Source organism: Rhinatrema bivittatum, chromosome 9 (genome assembly GCF_901001135.1).
Source record: "Rhinatrema bivittatum chromosome 9, aRhiBiv1.1, whole genome shotgun sequence".
NCBI lineage: Eukaryota > Metazoa > Chordata > Amphibia > Gymnophiona > Rhinatrematidae > Rhinatrema > Rhinatrema bivittatum.
Window position 1 is genome coordinate 23,146,757 of NC_042623.1, and position 18,954 is coordinate 23,165,710.

The following is an 18,954-nucleotide window of genomic DNA, read 5'->3' on the forward strand; positions in this document are numbered from 1 at the left end:
ACAAAAACAGCCCCAGAGCCCATTTGGCTCTGTATGAGAGAATTCATTCATAGACTTATAAGGCAAGCAAAGTACAGAACTGGATTCCTGCTGGCTGGAGGTGTGGGAGTGCCAGCCCTCTGCAGTGGCAGGAGAACAGGCCGGGAGGCACAAGAAGGATCAAAACAGAAGCTGAGAAATGGCACTGTTTCTATTTCTGTGCTTCATCCCCTTCATAACTCTTTGACAGATGACAGAGAATGAGGGGAAAAAAATAACCTGTAACCTCTGGGTGCCTCCCAATATACGGTAACGAGCAATGTGGTGTTGTCAGGGACTTTTCCTATCCGAGTGGTCTCACTCTGTCCTACCATTACTTGGCAGTCCTCCTGATGAACTAAGCACTGAATACAAAGCGGGCAATATTCAAAAGATTTTATGCAGGTAAGGGCGTGAAAACCTATGCGGTTTGAATACTGCCCTCTCCCCCTTCTGTAAACGAATAAAAGTGGGTGGGGTTAGGTCAGGGTACAGAACACACAAGCAAGGTACAAAGTTTCAAAAATTGCCCTCAAGGTCTTCTGCATCAAAAGATCAAGTAACTGGGCCAACTTACCTTCTCTCCAGAATGATCATTCCTAGTGCCATGCTCGCTATCAGAGACCCCTGGAAGAGGGAACAGTCCACACACCCTTAACATTATATTCTCTATTCCTTAAAACCTGAGAATTAAACATCAGTAAATAAAACTACTAGCAGTTCCAGGTGCATGGAAGTAAACCTGCTAAACGCTCCCATCCCATCCCACCAAGAACACATAGAAAGCAAAAGTTCAAATGAAGCTGCTGCTGGAGATCAGATTAAGATTTGTGATGCCTTAAATTTGTAACTGCACTTCCTATTGGCTCAGGTGTGATCATGTGAGACGGTATTACCCTCTTAACTTGCATGGCTGCCCAACAGTCAACACATCGACAGCCTTAACTCTCTGCAGCCTCTTTAGAATTGCTTAAGAAATGAAATACGGGCCACCACTTTCATTCAATACTGCAAGATGACTGGTGCTGTGATAGGGATTAGGGACTTCAGAGATCACATTTCCTAAAACAGATTCACATCCTCTGTCATTCCCTCCCTCGGGGCTGTTTTCCACTGCTGGCCTCCCCAGAAGTCCATATTTACCACGTGCTCAATGGGAAAACAAGAGAGACTTTAAAATGCCATGTTTAATTCAACACTGCGCACTCTTCCGTTGTGGGATCTTCAGCTGGGAAAGTGACAGGGGTCTCAGCTGCAGTCAATTGGTAGTGCCCTCATCCAATGTTTTCCTATTGTATTTGTATGCAGCATACATTACTAAGACCAATAATCATATCCTCCATAAAGAAATATTCCCATTGCATATCTAAGAAGATGTAGTCCCCTGGAATATTTGAGGTTTTCAGGTTCACAATAAAGGGGGTAGGGGAAGTGATGGAGGCATCTTTTTTTTTTATATATAGTTTATTTAACACATTTTTGCTTGAAAATAAATATTCATGGTGGCTGCAACATGCTAGACAATGAAAAACAGAGAAAACATAATAATACTTTTAAAAGTGAAAAGCTGATGGATACTCACTGATCTGAAAATCATATGGAGAGGCATGGCAATGTTGAGATTCAAGGCATAATTATTCACCACGCTGACTGTGAAGAACATTGCTACCATGACAGTGTAATAACTGCAAAAACCAACACAACATGAATTACTCCTGCATCACGACAATTTAATGTCATCCCCTCCAAAAAGAACCCTAAACCTTTCGTTCCTCTCCTCTTCCCTCACCTCTACCCAGCTGTGCTCTCTCAAGCTTGTATCGTTTTAATTCTTTATATGCTCCTCTGCGATCCTGGAAGGAGGGGGCAGTGCTGCCACTGTGATACCCTGACCTGCCCTCCTCCACCCAGAACGCAGAGAAGCATCTTCAGAACAGAATCAGAACTTAACTTCACACACACTGGCATCCGATTGCTTGACGTGCAGGACATCATACACAGCATAAACCAATCAGGTACATTCTGCGTGATGTAATTTGTGACCGTGCACTGTAAGTGTAAATAACCTTACAGGAGATTATCAGATTTAACCAATAACCTTGTGATACGAATTCATTAGCTTTAGCGAGCAGATACAGACACTTTTTGTTAGGTGATCAATTAATTTATTAGCAGCCTAAGGTATAATAAGAGTGATATGGTACAATTATTCTTTCTTTGGTTTTGTTACAGTTTAGTTTACACTGTAATGTTACATAAGCAGAAAATAAATGTTATCCTTAAGCTCAACTTAGCACTTAAGAATTACACAATGGCCACTGCTGCAAGGTAATTTAAGCCAGTGTTCTCATCCTCCATTGTACTACGCCAGTCCAGGGTCACGCCTTTAACAAGACGCTGTCTCAAAACCAAGGGATTATGCCGGCAAAATCCCCTTTGGTGGATGGCACATAAAACCCAAAAGTTCTCACAGACGTCTCCGTGAGACATGAAGGCAGAAAAGGATAAAATTCACTAACTGTCCCAAAGTCCTTCCAGAGGAATATTTGGTAAACAGTTGCATTCACATTAATGAGAAACTTTGCTAAATAAGAACTCGGTCTTAGCTTACAAGTCACAGTTGCAGTGACCTGCACATCAGTTTGGCAGCACGGCTCTCCAACTGAGGTTGCTGTGGGTAGTCCGTAAAGGAAAGCCACGGGGAAAGGACTCCTTCAGATAGTGTCCTCAGGCTAATGTCAGGTGTTCTTTTCTCAGAGTCAAACCACTTGAATATTTGATTCTATAGGGGTCCAACACTGATCCGGATTGGTATTGCCACCTTCTACAGACACAGGATTGGAGGGCTACAAATGATGTCATCTAGGTCCCAATGCATAGGAATATTCTCATACGCTCATTAGAATCCATCTGCAAAACAGGTATTAGAACAATACCCATGTCATGGCTGGTATCAGCCAGGATACAAAGTTTCACCAAAGACATGCTCTCACTTCTTGTCCAAGGTTCTCCTCTCAACTCTCTGATATGAAGAAACAAACACAGTCTTTTTCTCCTCTGTGTAAAAAAAGTCTCTTATAAAGTTACCAAAATCATCACATGGCTGCAAACTCCATGTCTGCATTGCTTTAGATCTGCACTTTTATTCTGAGTGCATAGCTGTAGGCCTCAAAAGATCATGAGGCACATCTTGTTTAGGGTCACTGTCGTTTACCCTACAGCCCGCTCCGCAAATGTTGAAAATATCATACACCATACGGTAGATACAAACTTCTCTCTCTAATTAAGATGGGAAACCACAACCACCTGAGGATTTTTTCCCCTTCCCAACTTACTTTGGGGTTCAGTCATTTCAATGACAGCATTTAGCCAGGGGAATCCAAGCTCCAGGTATTCTTCTGGAGCCCTGCAGACATGGGCCCTAATCTGGCCATTAGGTGTCATCATTGCACAATGGCAGATTCCCTTCCACTCTCCCTCCCTCACCTCCCCTCCCCCCCCCCCCCCAGGGTCTGTGAATGCAGTATCCTCAGCCCTGTTAACCCAGGAAGCAGAAAACAGGGCAGATTGCAGGAAAATATCGGCCCGGGGAATTTTTAGCAAAACCAATCCATGGGGTATCTGGCGTGCTCATGCACATGTGTCAATAGCTCCCAAAAGCACAACAGGTCAACCCTGGAACCTCGCAGAATTGAGCCAAAATCTCTCCAAAATAAAATGTCATCTTTCCTAAATAACTAAGAAGTTGAGCACATTCGCGACCAGGGTGAGCAGAACTGCAGCCCCTGTTCCATCCATGCAAATTGGTTGGGCCCCCTACACATCTGCTTATATCTCTTATAGAGATATATTCTGGATTCCTGGTCTGGCTCTTGAACCAGTTGCAAGTAATGACACTGCCAGCCACTGTCAGACTGTTGTATTTTGGACATTGAAGCGTGGGCCCTTGGTCACTGTAAGAGATGGCACCTCCCACAGGGTGGGGCCCTGGGGGACTTGCAGCGATAGGCTAGCTCAAGGCAGAGATGGACCCAGAGGATTAGCTTTATTGTACTGCAACATAGATGGTAACTAGAGGAACAGGTGATGACTCCAGCCAGGAGGAGGAACAGGAGGCAATGTTCCGTCCGAAGGTTGTAGGGTGGAAAAGGCAGTTCCACAGTCTCACCAGGTCCCAAGAGGGAGATGGGTCCGGTAGTGGTCCGCGAAGCGGAGTAGGCTGAGAACCCAAGCTTAGATGGAGAAGCCAATAGATCCGTAGTGGTCCGTGGTAGGCCGAGGATCTATGGAGAGAGAGATGAGACAATACAAAGACAGAACTGGAGCGGAAGTTCTCACTCTGATGCTGGTAGTTGTAGTAGAAGGGAACCCCCGAGGAGCGGAGGTCCTGGACGAACAAGGCCCCTGAGGAGCGGGTACCGTAAGTGTCCTGGTAATAGGTAGGCAACCCCGAAGGGTAGGTAGGAGCACGGCAGGGCCCCCAAGGAGCGAAAACGTCTCTTTAGAAGCAGGTGACTGCGTCCTAACTGCAGAGGCTCTTCTTCATCTTCACTGGGCGCAGAAGATTGGGCTGAAGTTGTGTGCATGGCTTAAGGGTGCTTCTTCTGACACTTTGGGGCGGATTTTCAGAGCCCTGCTCGCGTAAATCCGCCCAAAACCGGGCGGATTTACGCGAGCAGGGCCCTGCGCGCCGGGAAGCCTATTTTACATAGGCCTCCCGGCGCGCGCAGAGCCCCGGGACTCGCGTAAGTCCCGGGGTTCTCGGAGGGGGGCGTGTCGGGGGCGCGGGCCCGGTCGTCGCGGCGTTTCGGGGGCGTGTCGGCAGCGTTTTGGGGGCGGGTACGGGGGCGTGGCTACGGCCCGGGGGCGTGGCCGCGCCCTCCGTACCCGCCCCCAGGTTGCGGCCCGGCGCGCAGGAGTCCCGCTCGCGCGCGGGGATTTACGCCTCCCTCTGGGAGGCGTAAATCCCCCGACAAAGGTAGGATGGGGGTTTAGACAGGGCCGGGCGGGTGGGTTAGGTAGGGGAAGGGAGGGGAAGGTGAGGGGAGGGCAAAGGAAAGTTCCCTTCTAGGCCGCTCCGATTTCGGAGCGGCCTAGGAGGGAACGGGGGTAGGCTGCGCGGCTCGGCGCGCGCAGGCTATACGAAATCGATAGCCTTGCGCGCGCCGATCCAGGATTTTAGCCGATACGCGCGACTACGCGCGTATCTACTAAAATCCAGCGTACTTTTGTTTGCGCCTGGAGCGCAAACAAAAGTAGGCTGTTCGCGCTCGTCTGAAAATCTACCCCCAAGCTTCTTGAGACCGATCGCATATCCTGCGATCAACTCTTCCAGCTAAATCAATGAGAGATTCCATAGTGTCTGGCAAGTCACGAGCCGCTAGTTCGTCTTTTATATGGGTGTTGAGGCCCTCTAAAAATATAGCACGTAGACATCCCAAGTCCCAATGAAGCTCAGATGCTAGTGTCTTGAATTCAATAACAGTCTGGTAAAGGCTTGCTTCCTTGTTGAAGGTGAAGAAGAATAGACCCTGCGATGGTCTGATGCCCTGGATCATCAAATACGGATTTGAACAGGTTCAAGATGCCAGTCAGATCATTCAAAACAGGGTCGCTGCGTTCCCAGAGAGGTGAAGCCTAGGCCAGGGCTCTTCCATCGAGCAGCAATAGGATATACGTAGTCTTGGAAACAGCATTGGGAAAATAGTTTGGTTGCAACGATAAGTGCATACAGCACTGGTTAATAAAACCCCTGCACATCTGGACATCACCAGAGAAGCATGTAGGAGCTAGTAGCGGTACAGTTGTGCGAACTGCAACCACTTGAGGAGAAGGATCTTTTTCTGGAACCAGAGTATTAAGTTGGGCATTCAACTGATTGAAAGCGGCGGAGAGTGTACCCAGAGATTTCTGTTGCTCTGTAATCCGCTGGGCCAGGCCAGGAATGGCCTGTAAGACTGCAAGCTGAGCCGGGTCCATGGAGTTAGCAATCTGTTGTATTTTGGACATTGAAGCATGGGCCCTTGGTCGCTGTAAGAGATGGCCCTTGGTCGCTGTAAGAGATGGCACCTCCCACAGGGCTCTGCCCTGTGGGGGCTTGCAGCGATAGGCTAGCTCAAGGCAGAGATGGACACAGAATTAGCTTTATTGTACTGCAACGTAGATGGTAACCCGAGGAACGGGTGATGACTCCAGCTAGGAGAGGAGGAACCAGATGGCAATGTTCCATCTGTAAGTTGCAGGGTGGAAAAGGCAGTTCACCAGGTCCCAAGAGGGAGATGGGTCCAGTAGTGGTCCGCGAAGCGGGGTAGGCCAAGAACCCAAGCTTGGAGAAGCCAATAGATCCAGTAGTGGTCTGTGGTAGGCCGAGGATCTATGGAGAGAGAGAGGAGACAATACAAAGACAGAACTGGAGCAGAAGTTCTCACTCTGATGCTGGTAGTCGAAGTAGAAGGGAACCCCCGAGGAGCGGAGGTTCTGGACGAACAAGGCCCCCGAGGAGCGGGTACCGTAAGTGTCCTGGTAATAGGTAGGCAACCCTGAAAGGTAGGAGCACGGCAAGGCCCCCGAGGAGCGGGTACCTTAGACGTCCTAGATGGTAGCAGGTAACCCTAGAGGGTAAGGAGGAGCGAGGCAAGGCCCCCGTGGAGTGGGTACCTAAGTCGTCCTGGAGCGAGAGTACACACAGCGGGAGTGTCTGGTAACGTGGAGAGATCAGCATGGAGGATTCCTTGCTAACTCGTAAAAGGAATCATGAACGGAGATTAAATACCAGAGCTGGTGATGTCATGCAGTGGGGACGCCCCCGAGGTTCCCGCCATGACGCATGTAAAGGATGGGGCTGCGCACACGGCGACTCCTGGAGAAAGATGGCAAACGCAATCGCCCATGCCGACCGGGGACGCCGGAGTGTAGGGTGAGGAGAAGCGGAGGCAGCCATCTTTCCAAAATGAACTGAGTCAGGTAGAAAAAAGGTGAGCAATAGAGGGCACAGCCATCAGCGACCGACGGGTGCAACACAGACACACACATGCTCAGTCAAACAGATTTTTAGATTGCAGAAATTTTATTGGCACATACATGCTGATACTCACAGACATACTCTTTCTCAGACACACCACACACAGAGAGTGTGTATGGATGGATGTGTCTCACTCTCTATGACACAGACATGCACGCACTCTTTCAGACATGCTACTTTTGTACTGCTCACACAGCGAGTGCCCCTAGTCCAGTACTGCTGCATCATGGTGTAAAGTTCTTGCTTGCTGCCAGCCCTTCCCCATTCTGTAGCAGGACCCTCCCTTTCCCAATCCCATTCTCTAGGAGACTCGCTGGTTGCCCAGCCAGCTGCTTCTCTCAGAGCTCAGTACAGTCACCTCAGACAGAAGCCTCCCCAACACAGCATAGGCACTTTCTCCTGGCTTACCCCCTTCCTTCCTGTGCCTGTAAAGCTTGCCTCCACTTCTCCCACCACTCTAATGCATTCCTATTGACTGCAGGCTACACAATGTGCTGCTTTTTTTTTTTTTTTTTTTTTTTTTAATATTTAAGTCTTTTATTGGCCATAGTATAAAACCTATACACAATCCTCTAGAATCAAAACAGTAAGAAAACATACATAATAATTGTGAATACACCATAGAAACAGCAAATGCCATTATAAGAATGAGATCCCCGATTCCCCTCCCTCCCCCCATAGAGGTGTACAACTAATTGCATGATATATAGGTCAATGCAAAGAGAAGTGTAATGCAGACATAAGACATTTGAGAGGCAGAGCTCGACACCTCAACCCGATAGTGAGTCCACCAGACCTCCAGGATCCCAGAGGACGCCGATATCCATGAGTGTGCTATTTCAAACACCGCACCCCTGTGAATTACAATGTCCCAGACTGGGAAGGCTGCGGGCAACCAAAAAAAGACCGCTGCCAGCGTTCGTATAAGCCCCATGTCTTATAAAATGTATGTAGTGACTTGTTCTTGTAAGCTGTTATGTGTCCCAGGCTGTGCATAGTCTGACAATGTGCTGCTTTTATGCTTCCCCAGGCTCTGCTCTGGATACAGACTCCAGGGAGGGGGGGGGGGGGGGGGGAGAACAGATGTGACCCCCTACTGTTCCCTGGGCTTATAAAAAGAGAAAATTAATGCCTGGCCAAGACTGGGGAAAGCCATTAACCCAAAGTAGCACAGCTCTAGATGGAATCCTACTTTCTCTCTTGTGGACCCAGTGCAGCCAGAGCTGGTGCGAGGGTATTAGGTGTCATAGGTGAACTTTACAGCCTTGCACACACTCCTGGCCCCACTCTTCCCACAAATAATTTAAAAACATGCATTTATAGTAACAAATTTTACATGAAAAAGAATATTCAGTGTTCTAAGGTCAAAAATATCACTTACATTTGTATTATTTACATGCACTGCTGTGGTACCAACCAGAAAAGTCTGCAAAGAAGACACCTGCATCCATATGGTACTGGCATTATTGTAAAGCATGTCGGCCCTCAGAAAGCTTTAAGTAAACTGAATTACAATATAGTAAACCTCCCATACGAAAACAGCACCAACAACTGCCAACACTCAAATAGTAACAACCCTACCTATGAAAATGCAACACTAAAAATATTACACCAGGCACTAAAACACCAATATACCAGATATCAGGAAAACAGAAAAGCCAAGTTGTTATAGAACCCTACACTGAAACTACATGCTGGCAGGATTCCTCACCTCAGTCACACATGCAGAACCCAGACAGACCCTCACCAAATACAGAATAAGGAGACAAATTATAACTAGAAACATGCAGACAAGAACTGAATTGGAAATCATAACAAGACACGCCGTATGTAGTATAACAATGAAAAAATAGAAACAATATTTCTCATTAAATATTAAATAAAATCAAGATATATAAATCAATCGTAATAGTAAAATCATACCCCTAAAAAGAATAGAATATCCAATGATTAAAAGCACAAAACTTTGCTCATAAAACATTAATATAATCAAGAAATATAAAACATTCACAACTTGAATACTAATAAAAGATTAAATATGTCAAGCAGGCAACAATCAATGAACATCCAGTAATTAAAGTGACAAATTTTTTCTAATATTTCTCAAACACCAAATATTTTATCTGGGACCTTTTGATTTCCAATCACCCACAGATTGTTGTGGATTAGGGGAGGGAGCCTCACAATCTTTATCCTCTCTCTGCCCCCCTCACACACACAGGCTCTCTCTCACTCATATACATACAGGCTCTCATACATACGTGCAGGCTCCGCTCTTGTACAAATGCAGGCTCTCTCATACACACATGCAGGCTCTCTCTCACACACAGAAGCATACACACATGCAGATTTCAGGCCTCCTCCTTTCTTCTGGGCCTTGTCTTTGGCTACTGTTAAAAAGCAGTGCTGCTCCTCACTGCTGAAAGGGAGGTAGAAAGAGGCCACTGCTACTGAACTGCTCTTGCAAGGTTGGGGGGTGGGTGGGACGCCCAACATGGCCTGCAGGCCTCTCTTCCAGGCCACGGAAGGATGGGCTCTGCCATGGCCCACAGGCCTCATTTAGGCTGCGGCAGGATGGGCTCTGCCGTGGGGCCGCCGGCCTCTTTTCCAGGCCACAGCAGGACAGGCTCTGCCATGGCCCCACAGGTCTCGTCCAGGCCGCGGCACAGGTTTCTTTTCGGGCCACAGTAACCCCTCTCTTCTTTGGCCGGGAAACTGAAAAAAAATAAGACCACGTGATGGGAGTGATTGGCCCAGCGGGGGAAGCCCGATCCAGTTAGGCCAATCCACCCTTGCTCAGGGAGGTACAACAGCTTAAAATAAAAAAATGGTTTAAAAACAGTAAGATTCAAAAACAAACTGACAAACAAGCAATGCCAACACAATAGTGCATATAAAACAAACATATTTAAATAATCAATATATAAAAAAAAAAAAAAAAAAAATCAAAGGAGGACAAAAGTAAGATTAACTATATAACAGAACACAGTCAGCATACAGGGTGCCATATAAGATACAGGCACATAGTTACAAGGTCCCTGCCCAAAAAAGCAGCTTTAAAGTTGAAGGGAAGGAGCTCAAGTGGCACAACACAAAATCACACAGAGCATGGTAGAAGTGGGACCCAAAACCTGGTGCCACAGCTCTACTGAGAACTCGCTAAACAAACTGCAAAAAAAGAGTGGAAACAAGAATTTGCAGGGTGTTAAGAGATAGCAAAGTTGCTTACCTGTAACAGGTGTTCTCCAAGGGCAGCAGGATGTTAGTCCTCACACATGGTTAACATCACTGTATGGAGCCCCGGTCCAGAACTTTGATCTCAAAGATTCTAGAACTTTCAAACATGCCGTACTGAGCATGTGCAGCTGTGGTTATCACCCTGCCCCCTAGGCAGAGTCCCTCAGTCCATAATATAGCTCATACATGGAGAAACCAACTCCCGGGGGAGGCAGGTGGGTTTCGTGAGGACTAACATACTGCTGTCCTCGGAGAACACCTGTTACAGGTAAGCAACTCTGCTTTCTCCGAGGACAAGCGGGATGGTAGTACTCACACATGGGTGATTCCCAAGCTATAGGCTGTCCAAGCAGGACAAAGTGGGAAACCGCACTATTCTGAGGCAGCCGACCCACAAAGGGGTCTAGGCAGGAAAAGAGTTGTGCTCGACAAAGAGAAAACTATAGAAACAACTGAGACAAAAAAAAAACCCCCGTGCATAGCAGAAGAGTAATGCGAGTACTAGCAATGAACATACATCACGGAAACATTAGAAGCAGGGTTTCAGATCAGTAAACCCTGACAACAACAGTAAGTCTAGAACCTCCTGGATACAGGAAAAAATCTAGAGATTTAAGCAAGAGGAGGACTCTTGGATGAAGACTGCATAGTTTCCTTCGGTGTTACAAGACAACCGAAAACCCAACTGGGGCCTGACAGCTACCCAGAAAGAAACTGTGGTCCACTGGCATCTGAAGGACAGAATGCATTTACTGAAGTGCACCCATGTTTGACCGATAGCCACAATGGGCAAAAAAACCCAAGCAACGCTTGGAAGAATAATCAGCAACAATGGCAGGATGTGTGACAAGACTCTACGAGCCAAAGCACCAGACACAGCTGACCACCAGGACATCATCAAGAGTTTCAGGTGATGAAAGGCAATTCCTGAATGGGAGCGCTAGCCCAAACCCCCGAGTAGGGAGATAAGTTAGGCCTGAAGCTCACCCACGCTGCACCCCGTCAAGGGTAGGGCTAGCCATCCTGTCAGGTGAACAGGAAGGCACTCTGGGCAACCTAGTGAAGTGAGAAAAGCTAAAGGCAGTACTGGCCAGAATATAGGGAAAAAGTGGTGTATCATTCCCTGCAGGCATATACTAAGATATCAAAAAATAGAAAGGACCCGAAGAAAGTTTTTTGAAATAAATCTTTGGTCGGCAGCAATAAAGTGTCTCTCTCTATAAATAAGTGTCAGCAAGCCCGAAGGCGTGTCCTGCTGTGGCAAGCTAGGACTGCCCAGACGGGTCAATGTCCACCTGTAATTCAGAACATTTTTCTAAGCACTTTTTTAAAAGCATATAAACTTAATAACCACAACAGTCCCAGTTACTGACAAGTTAATCAGCGATAAATAATAAACCCAACACGGCTGGTGTTTCATGAAGACAACTTCCTCAGGAGTAAGATAACATTTGTAATCCTCCAAGACTGTTGTCTGAAAAAGCAACTGACCACATTGTAACACAAAATTAAAGACCAAATATGAAAAATACTTATCTGCACGCCAAAGAATACCATTCAAGGCAGGACACGAGGTCTCAGCGAGATGTCTCATTGAATCACTGAAGGAAAAACTTTCAATTTAAAAGGTCAGTGATGATGTCAGAGCAGAGATCCACCTGCAATCATTAAGCACATCAAGATGACAGGAACAGACTTCAGTATACACACAGACAGACATTCCCCTTAACCTAGATATACACTCAAGTCCAACTCAGCATTCAGTCCATTAGGGGAGACAGACTGTGTGTAACCATCTCTGTTCAAGTTGCAAAATTTTGCGATTACTTTCACCCCCACACCAATAAGCAATTCATTGATCACAGGCACAGAATTGTAAATCGTCAAAAAGATGATGCATCTCATTGCAATGGGATACAAGAGAGGCACTGACGCAATGGTGAGCCAGACTCGAGCAGTGCTAGATCATTCTAGTTTTCAACATACGCATTGTCTTCTCCACATAAAATTTGTTGCAGGGGCATCTAATAAGACATGATGGGTTGAGCTTGAAATTAATATGAAAATTTGTTGGGCCACTGTCAAAGATGAAACATCCATTGACACATAACATACAGAGCAATGGCTACAAGGGCGATGTGAGCCATTAGAGGTACTAGCGGATCCAAGAGACTGTCGTGAAAAATCTGAATGCACCAATAAATCTTTCAAGTTATTGCCTCTTGTACAGGAAGTTCTTGGGGGTTCTTCAAAAGTGTCATGTATCTTAGAACTCTCCAATTGCGCACCATCGAGGCCCGGACTGCATGAACCTGAGGTGAATAAGGGAGAATGCAGGTTCAGTGTGATGTATCTTCAGTTGTCTGGGGAAGGAATAGCGACTCCCGATGGCTAAACCTTGCTCTCAGAAATGCCTTCCTTATGCAAGTTTAGGGTTATCCCCTATCCAAGAATTGATTATTCAGTAATTAGTTTGAAGCTTAAAATCCTCTATCGAAGAGCACACCCAGCAAAGTCAAAGAAATTGGCTCACCGGGAGGCTTTCCTTTAAGGAAAGTGGATGACACCTGGAAAAATGTAACAAAATATTGGAGTTGACTGGCTTAGGATACAACATGGTAGTGAAACCTGTAGGTGCCTTACAAATCAATATAGCTAACAAAGAAATCTGTTGTGTATGTGTGTATTAGCTGTAAATTTCAAATCACTGTCCAAGGAATTGAGCCAGAGTAGAAATTTCTCAAAGACAGACATCGACCCTTTCCATAATAAAAAAATATCATTGATGTAATGTTTCCAAAATACAACCAGTGATCTGAAAGAAAAATCCACCAACCAACGGGCTTCAAACTCACCAAGTGTTGGCTAAATCTGGGGCCATGCTAGCACCCAGGCCATACCGCACACTTGCTGGTAAAACATCCGATTAAACATTTTTCTTAAGAGCAATCTCTAAAAGGGCAATCAAAAAAGTGGTTGATATTCGGTGTGGTCTTGGTCATTGTTCAAGATAAGTGGCTACCAAAATTGCTTCTTCTTGCGGGATGTTTGTATAAAGAGCTTCGACATCCAGTGTTACTAAAGTCCAATCAGTGGTATCCAGATGAAACTGCTCCAGACAAGTGATCATTGCTTGGGAAACATGAACACAGGATGGAAGCAGGGAAACAAATGGTGCCAAAAACTAGTCTATGAAAACGGGATAGTGGTTCTAAAAGTGAATTCCTTCTCCAGCAGGTCCACAAAGCTCTTATGAATCTTCGGAAGTGTGTAAAAAACAGGAATCATAGGAAATGATTTTAATAGAAAGGAAACCTCCTTAACTTTCAAAAAGCCCTTTTCAAGGGCGGATGTCATCACAACTGAAATTTCTTGTTGTAGAGCAGATGTCGGATCTTGTGTCAAAAGCCAATAGAAACGAGTGTCATTCAATTGTCGGGTGTTCTTTCCTTCGTACTGTTTATTGATCTAGTAATACAATCTTACCCCTCATCTACCGATCTTATGACGATTATCAGAAGCTCTAAAAGTCCTGCAGAATTTGAAATTCCTGCTGATTCAAATTGCAAAAACGGCTGCATGAACAGTCTGCAGCTAGAGTGGTTTTGATTGCAGCATCTTCTATGCCTGGGAAACCCAGACCGACAGATTACTCAGAATGGAGGAATCCGATAACAGCGTTTGTTGGACAAAAGTGTTGGATTTTAAGCAAATGCACAAAATGAAAAATGCTTACTTCACAAGTGAATGGATCAAAACGAGGGGTTGGCACAAGACAATCCTTTTTCCAAAATTCTGCATTGGACTGCAGAGAGAAGGAATGATGACAAATTCAGAAATCGGAATTGCGATTATGCAAGGAGATTGATCTGCACAAATCCACGTTGAAGACAACTATGGATTTGCAGTATTACACTGCACAATTAAAATCTATGGAGGATATGTTAAGAGAAATTTAGTTCAGACTTGAAGAAAGTAAAATATGACAAATTTTGCACAGATGGAAAAGATTTAAAAGGCACGGTATACCCTTGGATGGGGAGTCTTACAACTAGTGGCAAAAAAAAGTGTGACTTTCAATTCGAGTGATGAAGATTCATCGGGTGATGAAGGTATGCAAGAGTATGATTGTCCTAGCCATGGAATAACATAGGCATTTCAACTCCACTTTTTTAGGATTTTGCACCAGAACAGGACGGCGCACCTTCTGGAATCAAATGGGTTACAGCGGTTTTCAATATCAGCAAGTGTAGTTGGATTTTGCGCTGCGACTCGCCCGTTCACAAACAACCATAAATCTTTGATTCTGAATCTGTCACCGATCGCTGAGGTTCAGAAGCGACCAATCTGCCATTTGCAGCCACCATAGTAATAAACGGAGGGACCCCCAGCAAAAACAGTCCAATGACTGCCACTGTTGTCCCCTGGTCCTGGCCTACGAGGAGATGCACTGATTCAAAAGAACCGAGGCTCCAGTTCTGCAATAAAACGGCGAGGGATGGAGTCCCAGGGGTTTCTCCACAAAGGGGACTTCTAACACAGGAGGGGGGTCAAAAAACATATTCCTCTGCTGAGGAAGGAGAAGTCTCCCTACACTACCCTCCTAGTATCCTCTCTCATAGGGGTTCGACCAGAAACGTAGTCTTAGGTCAGTCCTAAGGCTGCGGCGCACCACCTTTTCTGCTTGCCACGAAGAAACACACACACACTCGAGAGCAACTGGAAGAATAGTGGCCCTCCAATGTAAAAGCATGCTGACCAGTACTCATACAGTGGTATTCCATCTTATGGATGGCGGCACACCCACAAAACCACTCGCCATGCTTGTGAGTAGAATCCCATGGCACAGCAAGTTCCGAGCACCATTTGTTATGGTGGCAGCGCACTACCAAAATGCAATCACAGAGTGTGTGATGGCACTTCCTCGCCAGTTACAGAACAGACGAGGAGGCTGATACTTTGACACAACGATGGCAGAATCCTGGCATGGCTGTGTATCGAACAGACATGGAGAATGCTGCCTGCCAGCACAGAGGTGCTTGCAGTAGATACCCTGCCATATCCAACTATGCATGCTGCGCTCCACTGTCACACTAACTCCCAATGGAGTGGATAGTAGCAGTATGATGACGGCTCCCCAGTACCACTGGGGCTCTGATTATGGCATGGTGGTGGGTGGCGTCTATGGCGTCAACCCCATGGTACCCCAGTACCTGATAATGCTGCAAGAGGCTGGACAAGGTCCTTGAAATTGCATCAGGAATGGCTCACCGCCGTTTTCCTCATGGAACGGCAGCACCAAAGCCATGGCGACCAACAGTGTCCAAAGTGTTCCGCAGTCATGTCCTGTGGCATCTGACCGCATCCAATGGTGCCCACCTTGGTGACGGTGCCTGTAGGGCCCATAGTGCTCTCGCGCTCACCAATGATGGATCGCATCAATGGCACCAAATGATGCTGCACCCAAGGCTTTGACGGCACTTGACTGTGTCTTGATCAGTTCAATGATATATAGCACCATCCCTGGTACCACAGGCGCCCACAGACATTGACAGCCCGATGGCACCGATAGAGACCCTGGTGCCCGAAGGCATCGATGGACCAGTGGTACTGAGGATACGAGGAGCACCTTCAGGCATAGGCTCTGCAGCCCCAACACGCCTCACTGGTGCCCAAAGGAACCAATGACTGCCAGCACCATTGATGGTTCCTCTTGGCTCACCTATACTTCCGAAGGCATTGATGGTGCAAGCTCGATGGCATCCTTCGCCAGCAGCTATGGCTGACGATAGCCTCGCTAGTTCTCATTAGCGCCGATGGAGTATGAAGCCAGACAGGGCTTCTGATGCCCCCTGATCCCAACAGCTCAGGGCCCCAAGATCACTGGCATCCATGGTGCCCTATAGCAGTAGGCCAGTGATGGGACAGCCCAATGCCTCTCTGTGCCCTGTCTGGACACCACATAGGAGCCTCAAGGGCACCGGAATACTAGACCTGGATGCCTCAGCATTCCAGAGTGCCTTGAGTAGATGGCGAGCCTGGTGCATAACAGCACCAAGTCCGTCCAAGGATGAAACCCGTCACCCGAGAGCTTCAATAGCACTCGGCGGTTGATGGGCTCAAGGGCGACTAGGGTGCTCAATTGCGATCCCAGTGCCTTGTTGATGGTGCTTGATATCGTCGAGAGGCAACAAATGGCATCACTGGCAAACACGCTCAATGGCCTTGATGGTCCCAAGGGCATCGAGCTCGATGGCACTCTTGGTCCCAGACACTGGTCGGTGTTACTACACCGCCACATCGAGTCCACAGATGCTTATAGCAGCATGCACCTCGATGACCTCGAGGGCGTCCCAGCACCTCGACAGCATCAAGAATGACCATGGTGCTCAATGGCAGTCCTGGTCCCCGAAGTGGTCATGACATCGACATGTCAGATCATCAGTGCACTGGTCACAGATGTGCGCGGGCAACCATTACTTGGCATGGTACTGAAGGTGCAGTAGCAAGCTGTTAACTCACTCTCTCTCACAAGGAGACTGCACTGCCATCACAGGCAAGCAGGAGGGGAGGCTATGTCGCCCAGGACTCCTGCCCATGGAGACTAGTTCCTTTGAATGTGGATAGGATGAGCTCTCCCCCCCACAGGAACAGTGAGGTCTTCAATTTCTTCCCTATCTGAACATCCTTCGATGCTGATCGATCAGTGAAATGACATGGAACTCTTGCCCAGGTACAACTCAGACGAGTCCCCAGGCTTAGCGGCCTACACTGCTCACTCACGGTCTGCATTCTGTCAGTCCTGCCAGCACCTGACAAAAAACAGAAAAAGCAAGGAGAGAACACATATCAAACATGCAGGTGCAGTATTTATTTAATAAGGGTTAGTATTAGACTCTGCCAGGCTGCACAGTGACTAAGGCCCGCCATGCGGCCGGCAAACAGTGGAAAGAAGAAAAAAGGAAGAGAGAAAAAAAATAAATAAATAAAACTACCATAAGGTAAGGGAAAGAAAAACAACTGCAGCTCTGGAAAAAAATTACTTACAAAATCTGTGAAGTCAGAGCAAAGCTGAATACCGTGACACAAACGGCTCCTATGACAACACGGTTTGTAAGAAAAAAAAAAAGACTGAGGGACTCTGCCTAGGGGGCAGAATAACTACGGCTGCACATGCTCAGTACGGCATGTTTGGAAGTTCTAGAATCTTTAGAGATCAAAGTTCTGGACCGGGGCTCCATCTGATGATGTCACGCACGTGTGAGGACTAACACTCTGCTTGTCCTCTGAGAATAAGTCAAGTGCTCTATTTATTTATTGGCATTTTTTTTTAGCGCTTTACAGTTAAAAACTATCACCCAAAGTGATGTACAAAAGATATAATTAACATAATTTACAACAATATCATAAAACAATATCCATTAAAACTCAAAAGACAATACATAAAACATATAGACAAATAAGATGTAGCTCAATCAATTTTCTGTCTCCATGTCCTATGTTTAATTGAGGGAATTGCCACAAGCAGACATTAAAAAAAATTCCATATAATAGTTACTTAGAGCCCATTGGCCACATAATTAACAAATCTTTCATCTATAGAAAGAAGCCTACATCACATTACCTGATTGGTATGGCTGGCTTCTTCCTCCCAAAATCAGCTTCAAAGATAAATCCTTCTGCTGCTATAAATAAAAACTGTGCAAATGTGACTATATTCCCGCATCCTGGAAACCTCCTGCAGTTTACAAGGAAGAAAGAAAGAAAGAAATGTTAGGGGGCAGTCAGAAAACCAGGGGATAGCACATAGCTCATTCCAGCATGTAGGAATGAGGGGAGTTTGAAAGCTCAGGGAGCCACAACTGCTAGACCAGTTTATTATAGGAGGCCACATCAGCTTCATTTCTTTGCCCTAAACTTCCTGTGTGACTGTTACTTTGCCTCTCCTGGGTTCAGTCAAATCTAAAATTTGAATGAAGAAACAGCGACCTACGCAGGAAGTTCAGAAGAATGGAAATGTGTAGTAACCTCTCCAGTTCACAGCTGGGATCTTCCATACACACTATCCTTTCCTTTGCAAACAACATATCAAATGGCTCAGGCTGTAGGGTCATTCCTTCGGCCCTTCCTGTGCCACTGCTGCACACTAACCAACTCCCTTCTTGGGAACCTCTTACTGCCAGGAGCAGGACGTGAACAATATGAAATGGATCTCCTTTCCCTGTTAGGATCATTTGGGTATGGCAATCTATTGTTGTTTGTATTGTGCATGTATTTTTATTTATACTGATGTTTTATTATGAGTGTTATTTTGTAAACCTCATTGAAATGGTTCCCCCTGTGAAACTGCGGAATATTAATTTTCAATAAATTCAAATTCAAGAGACCAGGATTGGCCACCAAGAAAAGATGCTGGGCGCGACCAACCATTATTCTGAGCCAGTATGGCACTTATCTGATGCGAGGTGTTAAATAAGGAGGGGAAAAATAAGGGGCCTTTAGGGAAGGCTGCTGGTATGTGCTGCTCTCACTGTTCCAACTAAGTTACCCACCACTCTTGCGGAGACCAATACTAGACACCCAAGACCAGCACCAGGAAGGCTTCTGTGCCATGGACAGCTGGGAGTTGGGGTTCTCAGCCTATGTTTGGCAAGAATGTGTGGGAGAAAACATTTATT

The 18,954-nt window shown here is 46.3% G+C and overlaps 1 protein-coding gene across 1 annotated transcript in view; it reads right to left on the bottom strand.

The window, feature by feature from the left end:
* SLC35B4 (solute carrier family 35 member B4) overlaps window positions 1-18,954 on the bottom strand; it is a 55,134-nt gene that overhangs the window by 24,825 nt on the left and 11,355 nt on the right. The window contains exons 2-4 of the mRNA XM_029615243.1: window positions 17,901-18,014; window positions 1,601-1,703; window positions 596-645 (exon numbers count right to left, since the gene is read on the bottom strand). Of these exons, the coding sequence (XP_029471103.1) occupies window positions 596-645; window positions 1,601-1,703; window positions 17,901-18,014 (267 nt within the window). The remainder of the gene's footprint in view (window positions 1-595; window positions 646-1,600; window positions 1,704-17,900; window positions 18,015-18,954) is intronic.